We start from the raw sequence: 13,002 nt of genomic DNA, 5'->3' as shown, positions 1-13,002 counted from the left end.
ATAATGTACTTTTTTAGCAGTCATAAGGTTTAAGAATGCGTAAAGTGTATGTAAACTCTGACATAGAACTCTTATTTGATACGGTTTTGTCTAATAATAAAAAAAAACATAAAGGACCTAGTTCACACCACATGCAGTCCAGTGCATTTTTTTTTCTGCATCAAAAATGCATTGAAAGTCGTTTTTTATATGGTTTTCAATTACATAGTTCACACCAGTGCTTGCAGTTCCAGTGCGTTCCAGTTCCAGGAAAAAAGTAGAACATGCTGCATTTTTCCTGCCCTGGACTTTACTAGAAAGCTAAAAAAAAGCACCAAAAACACACTGGAACACAGATGTCCCTATTTAGGTTTAAGAAAAAAGAGGGGAAAAAATGCACCGGACTGCATCAGAAATGCATTGGAATGCATCAAAAAATAGGATTTTTATAACAGCTTACCTGTAAAATCCTTTTCTTGAAGTACATCACGGGACACAGAGAAGCATAGTAATTACTATGTGGGTTATAGAGAGTACCTTCAGGTGTGGACACTGGCACGCCCTTAAGGCAAGAAGTTCCCTCCCCTATATAACCCCTCCCATACCGGGAGTGCCTCAGTTTTGTAGCAAGCAATAAGTGTCCCAAATACCCCAAAAGAGGGGCGGGTGCTCTGTGTCCCGTGATGTACTTCAAGAAAAGGATTTTACAGGTAAGCTGTTATAAAAATCCTATTTTCTTTATCGTACATCACGGGACACAGAGAAGCATAGTAATTACTATGTGGGACGTCCTAAAGCAATGCTATGAGGGGAGGAAGACCCCAAGAAATAAGCCGGGCGCCATCAGACATGAGGAATCAAACTGCAGCCTGCAGCACACTGCGCCCAAAGGCGCTCTCCTCATTCTTTCTTATGTCCAATTGATAAAACTTAGTGAAAGTATGGACAGACGACCATGTCGCGGCCTTGCAGACTTGAGCCATGGAGGCTTGATGATGCACTGCCCAGGAAGTACCCACCGCTCTAGTGGAATGTGCTTTAACCTTAAACGGGGGAACCTTTCCCCTCAAGCCATAGGCTTGAGTAATGACCTGCCGAATCCATTTGGAGATAGTGGACTTCGACGCTGCCTGCCCACATCTGGGACCTTCTGGCAGGATAAACAATGTATCAGTTTTCCGGACCTGAGCAGTAGCCTTAAGATAGATCTTAACTGCTCTTAATACGTCTAGCGTATGTAAAGACTTCTCCCTTGCAGAACTAGGTTCTGAGAAAAAAGACGGGAGAACAAGATCCTGATTCAAATGAAATTTTGAAACAACTTTAGGTAGGAAAGCCGGGTGGGGCCGTAGGACCACTCTATCCTTATGGAATATAAGGTACGGTTCCTTACAAGACAAGGCCGCCAACTCCGAAACCCTCCTGGCGGAGGTTATGGCTACCAAAAATATCACCTTCCTGGTCAGAAGGACCAAAGGAATATGAGCCAAGGGCTCAAATGGTTGTTTCTGTAAGACAGAAAGGACCAGATTCAGATCCCATGGACACAAGGGAATCTTGACTGGTGGACTAAGCCGGATCACACCTTGCAAAAAGGTTTTGATCAGGGAATGTGTAGCTAGTGGCCTTTGGAAAAAAATCGATAAGGCCGAGATCTGGCCCTTAATGGTGCTTAGGGCCAACTTCATGTCTGCCCCTAACTGCAGAAACTCCAGAATTCTGCCAATGAGATACCTCCGGGGATGCCAACCCCTGGTCTCGCACCAGGCCACATAAGATTTCCAAACTCGGTAATAGATAAGTCTGGATGCCGGTTTTCTGGCATTAATCAAAGTAGATGCCACCGCATTAGAGAGACCCCTTTTCTTTAAGATATGGGACTCAATAGCCAAACCGTCAAATTGAGAGACGGTAAGGAAGGATGGAATATTGGCCCCTGGGACAATAGGTCTGGCCGAAGCGGAAGGGACCACGGTTGCCCCACGGACATCCTTACAATGTCCGCGAACCAGGCCCTTCTGGGCCACGCTGGAGCCACCAGAATCACTGGTCTTCCTTCCGACTTTACCCTGTGAAGAAGACGGGGTAATAATTGCAGCGGAGGAAACACATACATTAGGGAGAACTGGTCCCATGGGAACACCAGTGCATCCGTGCCGCAAGCAAGTGGATCCCTTGTCCGGGACAGAAAGTTGCCCACCCTTGCATTGAACCTTGATGCAAAGAGATCGACATCTGGTGTTCCCCACCTCTGACAAATGCTCTGGAAGATGTCGGGGTGAAGAGTCCATTCCCCTGGAAGAACCTGTTGGCGGCTTAGGTAGTCTGCTCGCCAATTGTCTATTCCCGGAATGAACACTGCAGAAATGCATGGGACATATTTCTCTGCCCAGGTCAGGATTCGATTCACCTCTTTGGGCTGCACGACTTCTTGTGCCCCCCTGGTGATTTATGTATGCCACGGCAGTGACATTGTCTGATTGAATCCTGACCGGAAGACCCTTCAACCTGTCTGACCAAGCTGACAGGGCTAGATAGACTGCTCGAATTTCCAGCAGATTTATGGGTAGAGACCTCTCGGAGGCTGACCATTTCCCCTGGAGAGACAAACCTCCCAGGACTGCACCCCAGCCTAGCAGACTGGCATCCGTGGTCACAACCTGCCATGTCACGGGAACAAAGGACTTCCCCTTTAGCAGGTTCCGGGGAACCAGCCACCAACAAAGGCTCTGCCGGACTGACCGGGAGAGAGACATAGGGAGATCCAAGGCTTGAACCTTTTTGTTCCAAGCGGACAGAATGGCATGTTGAAGCTCCCTTGAGTGGAACTGCGCAAATGGGACGGCCTCGAACGAGGCTACCATCTTTCCCAGTAACCTCATACAGAGGCGAATGGGAGGCTGACGCTTTGCTTTGACTAGTTGAACTAGTACTCTTAAAGCCTCGAACTTCCTTTGGGGCAGGAAGACCCTTTTTAGCTTTGTGTCTATGAGTAGACCCAAATATTCGAGCCTTTGCACAGGCATTAAGGCTGACTTGTCCAGGTTGAGAACCCAACCCATGGATTCCAGAAATTTTACGGTTCTGTGTACCGCTGAGTTTAGATCGGCCACTGACCGGTCTACTACCAACAGGTCGTCTAGATAGGCTACTATGGATATGCCTTGAGACCTTAGATAGGCTAACAGTGGAGCCAATACTTTCGTGAAAACACGAGGAGCGGTGGCCAGACCAAAAGGTAAGGCCACGAACTGGAAGTGGCGCTGATTTACCGCGAAGCAGCTTCTGATGGTCGAGAAAGATAGGAACGTGCAAGTATGCGTCCTTTATATCGATGGACGCTAGTAGTTCCCCTCCTTGCAGGGAGGCCACCACTGACCTGATCGATTCCATCCGGAATGATTGGACCCTTAGGAACTTGTTTAAGGCCTTGAGGTCCAGGATGGGTCTTACATCCCCGTTTGGTTTGGGGACGGTGAAGAGATTGGAATAAAACCCCAAACCTTGTTCTTCCACTGGCAGCTCTCTGATTACCCCTTGGGATAACAGATGATCTAAGGCCAATGCTAAGGACCTTCTTTTGCCGAGGTCCTTTGGGACGTTCGAGGTTAAGAAGCGCGGCGGAGGAAATTCGCTCAACTCCAGCTTGTAGCCCCCGGAGACCGTAGAGAGGACCCACCTGTCTTGGATCCTGTCTAGCCAAGCCTGCGCAAACAGCTGAAGCCTTCCCCCCACCCGGCTGAGTGGGGGAGAACCTTCATAATGCTGACTTAGTTGCTGGCTTGGCCTGTGGCTTACGGTTCCAAGGCTTTTTGGAAGCCTGAGGCTGGCCCTGTGGCTTCCCACCTGCATTGAATCGTCCAGGAGGCCGTCGGAACTGCCTGGTACCGGAAGTACTAGGGATAGGAGAGGAGGATCGCTTAAAGGAGGGGGGACCCCTAAACCTTTTCTTTACTGGCAACAGTGTACTTTTGCCACTGGAAATTTTCTGAATGTAAGCATCCAGATCTTCCCCAAACAAACGCTCTCCATGAAAGGGAAACCCCGCCAGTAATTTTTTACACGGGGCTTCAGCAGACCAGTTCTTCAGCCAGAGTAACCTGCGCATATGAACTAGCGAGAGAGTGAGACGTGAGGACTGCTGAATGGAGTCCTTAATAGCATCTATGGCAAAACATGATGCTCTCGGAAATTCTGGGCCTGTTGTGCCGGCAATTCCTTTAAGACCCCTTTAAACTGGTCCTTCAAGGCCTGGCAAATCCCAATAGCCGCAATTGCAGGCTGGGTTATTCCTCTCGCCGAAGCAAAAGAGGTTTTTAATAAAGTCTCTAATCTCTTGTCTGTCGGATCTTTGAATACCAGAACATTGTCTACTGGACAGGTCAAAGATTTGTTTACGCAGGACACAGCTGCGTCAACCTTGGGGATGCCCCATTTTTTAGTGAATTGTTCCTCCATGGGGTATAAAACCGAAAACTTCTTAGGAGGAAGAAAATATCTATCTGGATGTTCCCAATCCTTGTAGATAAGCCCTTCCAGCAGGGGGTGAACCGGGAAGGAATAATTAGCTTGAGGAGCTTTTAAGGAGCCTAAAGATGAGACTGCACTTGAAGCTGGCTCTGAAAGTGGCAACTTGAAGGCCGAACAGACCATCTCAGTGAGGGACTGGACCAACAATTTTTCGGATTGCGACGCCGAAAAGGGTTCTCCCAAAGTGGAATCCTCAGAGTCCACTACTTCCAGCTGACCTTCTGCCAGATCTCCAGAGGGTAAATCAACCTCTTCTGAGGATGCATGCCCCAAATCGAGGGACTCCTCAGAGGGAGAGGGGGACCTTGTGCGTTTTTCCCTTGAGAGAGAGGATGCAATCAAGGTCGCTAATCTCTGCTCCAGACCCCCCATAGCTGAGGCCAGAGCCTCCTGTGTCACAAAAACTGGAGCAAGTGGGACAAGGGCAGAACAGGCATCTGACAGCCCTGATGGTTCACCCTGGGCCTCCTTCAATTTTTCAGGAGAGGAAGCAGCCGCAGGAGCATGCCCGAGATCCTCTGAGCCAGATGGCGATCCCTTTGCTTTTTTGCTTCTAGTCCCTGAGCCTTTAGCCATGATAAAGCTGAGGTACTCACAATAGTTGCAACTACTTGCGAACCTATAGACCAGCACTGACGCTGCTATTTGATGGTTGGCAAGGTGCAGAGCCCACTATGCGCCTTAAGCAAATGTCACTGTCCACCACCAGTACTAAATACTGAAGTATGTGCACAAGATCTCTGTGTCCACCGTCAGCCAGAACCAGTTAGGTGGACTGGAGCATATAAGGACTAGGTGTATCACCTGACCTACTCTGTCCTGTAATCTCAAGTCTCATAGAGAACAGCTGAGATAGACCCCCTGCGCGCATGCGCACGCGCGCGCCGCTGCTAGGCGTGCACCACGAGGCTACGCGCGCACACGTAGCCGCACGCGCGCACATGTCGTCGCACGCACCTCACGGAGCACGCCGCGCACATTCGTGCGCATCGAAGCAGCGTACAAAAAATTCATTTGTGCGCGCCCGTGCGCCTAAGACACATCAATGTCGCGCGCGCATGACGCTGCGCGCTCATGCATGAGGATGGAACACCACAGCTCCATGTGAGAACCAGGTAAGCCAAGTGAAGCCAAACATTTTGGATAACTTTTTTCTGCTTTTAACCTGCACAGGAGGGGCTAACTACCTGACTAGAGATACCCCTCCTCCCCACAACACACAGGACCATATAGGAGAAGCACAGACAGTTAGCTTTAGGCAAACAAGCACCTTCACTTACCTGATCCAACGCTGCAGGACTCTGCATAACAGACAGTCCAATCTTCACCCATCACGGAGAGCAGCGTCTATAGACCTTCAGGGACCGGGGTCCATGGACAGGAACACCACACCCCTGGACCCATATCGCACCCTGTCAGTAAACTTTTGGTATTAGGAAATTGACCAAAGTACTGAATAACCAGGATCCAGCTCTCAAAGAGAAGCATTACAGGCCAAACCCTGTTCTTCTTAACCGGGGCCCGGGTACCGTCCACTTTGGCTCAGAAGCACTTTGGACGGATCCGGATTTCATGGAGGCTTTTTACATCCAATATGGATCCCTCCAGTGGAGCTCCTTGGAGCACATGTTCACTCGTGACCAACACCTTAGACACTGGCAAAAAACTGAGGCACTCCTGGTATGGGAGGGGTTATATAGGGGAGGGAACTTCTTGCCTTAAGGGCGTGCCAGTGTCCACACCTGAAGGTACTCTCTATAACCCACATAGTAATTACTATGCTTCTCTGTGTCCCGTGATGTACGATAAAGAAATGTGCATGCATAAAAGCATCTGGAACGCATCAGAACTGCGTTTCTATGGTGTGAACTGGCCCTTACAGCATTTGGTTATATCTGTAAGAAATTCAGAGCTGTCCTGTGTTTTGTACAGTCATTCTGTTTTATCTTAAAGAACTCCAGGAATGGCAGAACTTTTAATTTAAAAATGTACTGGTTTTAAAGGGATTAGGTCATGCCACCTTATGGACTTTTTTTATTGCATATTTACATTTTTATGAAGCACTGGGAGTATATCTGTTGCTATGATCCTGGCTCCCTGAGGGACAACACCTGCTCTGCCCTGCTCTCCCCTCCGCCATCCATTCACGGAATACTTTTAGGTTCAGGAGGGATGGGCAGAGTGGCTGTAAATGTCTTCTAGTTTCAAAGCACCTGAAGTTTAGCGATGGCTATACTCAAGTGCTCGGTAAAAATGTAAATTGTAAATGGTAGAAGCGCATGAGGTGGTATACACCTTGTTGGCATTAACCGTTTATAAGACAGCACTGTTTTGAAAGTGCTGTAGTTCCTGGAGTCCTTTTAAATTTAAATATAATTGTAAAAATATTTTTAAAGTCTAATCAGTTCCCCTACCCTGTATCCTGAACTACAAAACAATTACTCTCCTATGTTGTAGTGAGAAGGAGAGTGGGAGGCATTTTGTAATTTAGCAAAAGACAAGTATTATAAAAGGCACTTTAATATCAGCCCATAATTGGAATTTAGGAGCCAAGTGCATTTCTACCAGGATCAACAAGTATTTTTGTGTATGTGCAGACTTGAAGAGCGAAAAATGTGGAAATGTGCATGAATTAGAGATGTATGTAATGTTTGTTTGTTTTTTGTTTTTTTCCTTGCCATACACTTTTATAATGTCACTAATTTGTTGCTGTTCCTGCCAAATACTTCTTTATTTTGCAGGGACATAAATATAATGACATATTTGATTTTACAACTTCGACTGGTAGCGGTAATGATTTTAGAGGAACTACTGGGCATCCCCACGGTTATTATTGATGTTGGATTTGCATCACTAGTACTGTATAAATACACTGATCTCTGTGTCTGAGTGCCACTTGATTTTGCTTTCTGAACGAGTTTCCCCTGGTCTCCTTTCTATACATGATGGCAGCTTTTACTTCAGCAGTGGGTTTTTTATTCCCTATTCCTTTTGAACATGAGTGTTGGATGCAGCATGTGTTCACCCATTGATGCAAACCGAATATGACAGTGTGACAATGTCTATAAAATAGTTTGAGTTTTTTTTTTTTCATAGCCGGTTTTCTCACTTTGTCACATTTCTTCAGCTGTCTAGTTGTCACTTTTAACTCTAGAATAGAATTATTGTGTTTATTATTATGTATGGCACAAATTTCTCTCCTGTTATTCTCCTTGTATTACTTTCTAGTATCTATGATTGTTTATGTGGATATCTAATTTGATTCCTTTTTCCAGGTGGTTACATGCAACACGTGTAAAATGGTTTCCAAATATCCTGGGGAAAGCAGAAATGGTCTTGCTAATGGTCCGGGTACACCTAAAACAAAGAGGAATTTTGGTTCTCCTGACCTGAGAACACCGGGATCGAATAGGAAGGTGAACCTTTCTTACAGCGAAGAGAAGCTTAGCTCGAAAAGCAAAAGCCCAGTACTAACACCCAGGTATAGCATAATCTAGGATGCATGCGTTATAAGCCACTACTGTGCTTTATTTTCAGTTATTGGTTGGGACCTGTTGCTAGCATGCATAACATTAATCATTTGAGCATGAAAGCACTACCAATTTATCATTTGAATGCAGTGTACATTATAGAAACGGAGAATTTTGATATCGGGTAGGCAAGTATGTTAATATTGTCATCCAATTTTATTTTATAATAGATTGGCAGATACAGCATGTTCTTGCTCTCGTGTGTGAACTCAATGATGATTTTAGGGCTACAAGGGAAAGGTGTCTTTTATTAACCACTTGAGTTCCGGGAAGGTTTTGTCTGCTATTTGACATTGCGCTATTTTAACTGGTAGTTGCACAGCCATTTTTGTTTGTTTTACTCAAATAGAGCTTTCTTTTGGTGGTATTTAATCACTACTGTTTTATTTTTTTTTGCTATATAAAAAGACAGAAAATTTAAATTAAAAAAATATATATATTTTCTACTTTCTGCTATAAAACCTATCCACCAAAAAGTTGGAGTTCTTCAAAAATTAAGGTCAAAATTAATTCTGCTACATATCTTTAGCTAAGAAAAATATAATTGTATATTGATTGGTTTGCGTAAAAGTTATAGTGTCTACAAACTATGGTATAGCTTCTGGAATTATTTATTCTGTTTTTTTTATTTATACTAGTAATGATCAGCAACTTATAGTGGGACTGTGATAATGCAGCGGAAAATCTAACACTAACTGACACTTTGTGGGAACTGACTAACTACCATTGACATCTCCAGTGACACGAATACAGTGAACAGTACTAATAATATACACTTTTACTGTATTAATGACATTAGCTGGGAAGGGGTTTAACATGTATAGGGCGATCAAAGGGTTAACTGTGAACAGTTGTTAATGTATGTAGTGTGTGCTGTTTTTACTAAGCAATGTGCCAGTTTTTACTCCCTGCTTTGCAGAGAGGAAAAAACCTGCACATCGCTGCTGTCTGTAGAGAGCCCTGTGTTTAGCAACACAGGGCTCTCTTCTGTCTTTCGCTCAGACAATCAGCGGGTGCCGGCCATAAATCATTGGCCCGTACCCACTGATTGGCTTGTGCTGCAGCTCAAGCTTTACAGGTACGTGATTGTGCCCGTATAAGCAGACCTGCCACAGTAAACGTACTGTGGTTGGTCGGCAAGCGGTTAAAGGGGAAGCAATCTGCCATTCTAAATATTGGGCCCCCGGGAGGTTTTTGGCATAATGTGTAAATATGTACAGTGAATTTGTAAATTGTGGTACAATTACATAGCAAAGCAATGCCTTCCAACACTGCAGTGTTGGTGATCTCCTCTGTAGCCGACACCTTCATCTTTTTTGCAAGTTTGGCGTCTAGCCTCTTGATAGGCTGGGCTCGGATGCCATAACTTTCACACAAGCACATGGGAGTTACTTTTTGCTACCTCACAGAATCATTCCGAGACTGTACACCTGAGTTTTGAATGCGTGATTCAGTTTAAACTATAGAGAAGGTGTTAACAGGTAGGTTGAAGCATTTGTCATAAGAGTTAACACAGTGTATTCTGTCCTTAACCATTTCCCGCCCAGCCTATAGCAGAATGACAGCCGGGCGGTGGTTGCATATACTGACTGGACGCCATAAGATGTGACCTGCGACCGTGTGGCTTTGCAGTGATCGGTGGTGTGTCATTCTGACACATCACAACTCCGATCATGGTAAAGAGCCTATGACGTAGGCTCTTTACCAAGTGATCAGCTGTGACCAATCACAGTGTGTAACCTGGAAGTGACGGTAAACGTCTTTCCTCGGTTCGTGCTGACAGAGCTGATCGGCGGCTCTCCTGTCAGAGGGGGGGTCTCTACTGATGATCAGCACATTGATTATCAGCGCAGTCCCCATCAGAGGTGCCCACCACAGCTGCAAATCCGTGCCTATCGGATGCCAGTCAGTGCTGTTAAAAAGTCCAAACAGTGCCCATCAGTATAGCCTGTCAGTGCTGCCTATCAGTGTCCATTAATTCTACATATTTGTGCCACCTTATCAATGCCTGTCAGTGAAGGAGAAAACTAAATTTTATAACAAAAAAATAACTTTTTTCTTTGTTTCTGTAGTTTAGTTTTGTTTAGCAAAACATAAAAACCCCAGTGGTGATCAAATACCACCAAAATAAAGTTCTATTTGACTCCTTTCACACAGAAGGCATTTTTTAATGCATTTTAGCACTAAAGATGGTGCATGTTAAGCACCTGATAAAACGCTTCCCATGCCACCCCAATGTGAAAGCCCGAGTGCTTTCACACTGGGGCCGTGCACTTGCAGGATGGGGAAAAAAAGTCCAAGCAGCATCTTTGGGGCAGTGCGGGAACAATGTATACGCCACTCCTAAACCGCCCCTGCCATTGAAAAGCGCTTTCAGCAGCAGCGTTTTTCGGGTGCTGTTAACCCCTTTCTTCTGGGTTAAAAATGCCCCAAAAATATAGTTTGGGTACAGTGTTCCATGACTGCGAAATTGTCATTCAAAAGCTGAAAATTGTCCTGGGCAGTATTGAAGTGGTTAAAATAGCCTTCGGCCCCATACACACGAGAGGATTTATCCGCAGATACGGTCCAGCGGACCGTATCTGCGGATAAATCCTCTCGAGGATTTCAGAAGATTTCTATGCGATGGCGTGTACACACCATCGCATTGAAATCCCCGCTGAAATCCTCTGCCGATGACGTGTCGCGCCGTCGCCGCTATTATGACGCGGCGACGGGCGCGACGCTGTCATATAAGGAATTCCACGCATGCGTCAAATCATTACGACGCGTGCGGGGAATCCCTTTGGACGGATGGATCCGGTAAGTCTGTACAGACGAGCGGATCCATCCGTTGGAATGGATTCCAGCAGATGGATTTGTTGAGCATGTCAGCAAATATCCATCTGCTGGAAATCCATCCCAGGGGAGATTTATCCGCGGATAGATATCCGACGGAGTGTACACACCATAGAATCTATCCGCAGAAACCCACTTGATGGGATTTATCTGCGGATAGATTCTATGGTGTGTATGGGGCCTTCCACTGTTACAAAAAAAAAAATATGGTATCCTGTATGTAATGCAATGTATATACAATGTATACACTATTGCACATACAATTATGTTGTATGCAATTGTAATGTGATGATGATATAGCTCTTGTTGACTGTCTGAAAACAATGCACTGTCTTATGGGAAAAGAAACGCCTTATTCCATGGATTGGTATTCCTGTTTTACATGAAGTTATGTATGTTTCTTTGTTTATACTGTTGGTTATATCTGCATTATTGTCTTTGTAGGTCATGTGTTTCTGCTCATTCCTCACCTGCCACAATAACCAAGTCTGCAAAGAAGGGCAAATTTCAATTTTCCAGATTAAAAATGCTTCTTAGCCAAGATGAAAAGGAACCAAGTAAAAAGGGGCATTTACAAAATTTCCTTACATCTCTTACTTGATGAATATTAAATGTATCTCTGTCTCTTGATTTATTGGACATACAAAACCATGTACAGTCAGTTAGAGAAACTTGAAGATGAGATTGATGCACACGCATTTGGAATATTGATCTGCCTTTAAGACAATTTAGATATATTTTCTGTGTACATGTAAGCTTTAATTCTGTTCTTTTATTTTGAGAAGTTTATCTAAGAAAACACTTTCCTCGTGTTCTTCATGATAAAATAATATAGTGAAGAGAACCGTAATAAAGATTTTTATATTTAAAACCAAGCTTCTTTTTACAGTCCGAGAAAAGCTATAGTTTGTTACAACCAGATTTGCTTTTTCATGATCGCAGCGCAAAGATGAACTGATGTTGTGGGCAGTGACAAATGTTTTATGTATGGGGCTCAATGTTTTAGCAAAACAATTGCAATAAGTTGTCTGCTCCAATCAGAGCTTGCCTGATAGTAACACAATTTGCAGATGAATATAGGACCCATGCTAGCAGCATACAGTACGTTCTGTTACTAGATTTGTGTAATATCTGACAATGTGTTACATATGATTGGTAACTAATACTTGATAAATGGCAGCTGGAGATCTTCTTTGCATCTTTTATAGTGTAGGGAAGGATTAGAACAGGTTTTATTGTATCCCCAAATTCATCCTATTTTTCTTGGTGACAATTAATTGATATGAAATAAAAAATGCTATGGGTATTACTGGAATAGGAACCAAGGAAAAAACATTCTGGTGAAATACCGTCCTATGACCTATTTTTTAAGGGGGAACTTTCCATTTAACCAGGCACCACAAAAAAATAAAAAAAATAAACATCAAAGAGGATTTAACCATTCCAAAACTAAAAAAAAAATTTTTTTTAAACTGATGTTTGTTTTTCCTCTTCTTCTTTATTTAAAAAAAAAAAAAAAAAAAAAAAAACATTACTTGATGGTGCACCTATGACTCATGCGAGTTTATGTCATAAAGCATTATGGGTTTTGTAAACTGAGAGCATGGTGGTAGCTGTTTGATTTCAGACGGTCATTCTCTATATGTGTTAAAAGCAGAAAATCAGTAAGGAGTGAAAGAGGATATGTATCTCCCTTCATCATTGAGTGTGTGTGCGTGCATATGTTGGAATTGAGATCTTCAAACCCGTTTTTAAAAAAGCAGTTCAAGTGTATACTATATTACCAAATAATATTACTATATTGCTTTTACACACGCATGATGACATCCCAGTCTTGGTCTGTAGGGCTCAATTTTGAGTTGGCCCACCCTTTGCAGCTATAACAGCTTCAACTCTTCCGGGAAGGCTGTCCACAAGGTTTAGGAGTGTGTCTATGGGAACGTTTGGCCATTCTTCCGGAAGCGCATTTGTGAGGTCAGGCAATGATGTGGACAAAAAGGCCTGGCTTGCAGTCTCCTTTCTCATTCATCCCAAAGGTGTTCTATCGGGTTGAGGTCAGGACTCTGTGCAAGACAGTCAAGTTCCTCCACCCCAAACTCATCCATGTCTTTATGGACCTTGCTTT

At 44.2% G+C, this 13,002-nt stretch overlaps 1 protein-coding gene across 1 annotated transcript in view; it reads left to right on the top strand.

Annotated features, from left to right (window-relative positions):
• The window catches only part of C5H18orf21 (chromosome 5 C18orf21 homolog), a 35,157-nt gene extending 23,409 nt beyond the window's left edge, over positions 1-11,748 (top strand). Inside the window, exons 4-5 of the mRNA XM_040353474.1 lie at positions 7,785-7,990; positions 11,322-11,748. Coding sequence (XP_040209408.1) covers positions 7,785-7,990; positions 11,322-11,478 — 363 coding nt within the window. The 3' untranslated portion in view covers positions 11,479-11,748. The remainder of the gene's footprint in view (positions 1-7,784; positions 7,991-11,321) is intronic.
• Positions 11,749-13,002: the final 1,254 nt, after the last annotated feature.

The sequence above is a fragment of the Rana temporaria genome, chromosome 5, assembly GCF_905171775.1.
Source record: "Rana temporaria chromosome 5, aRanTem1.1, whole genome shotgun sequence".
In the NCBI taxonomy this organism is placed as follows: domain Eukaryota; kingdom Metazoa; phylum Chordata; class Amphibia; order Anura; family Ranidae; genus Rana; species Rana temporaria.
The sequence above is the reverse complement of the archived record's forward strand: the minus strand, read 5'-3'. Positions and strand labels throughout refer to the sequence as shown.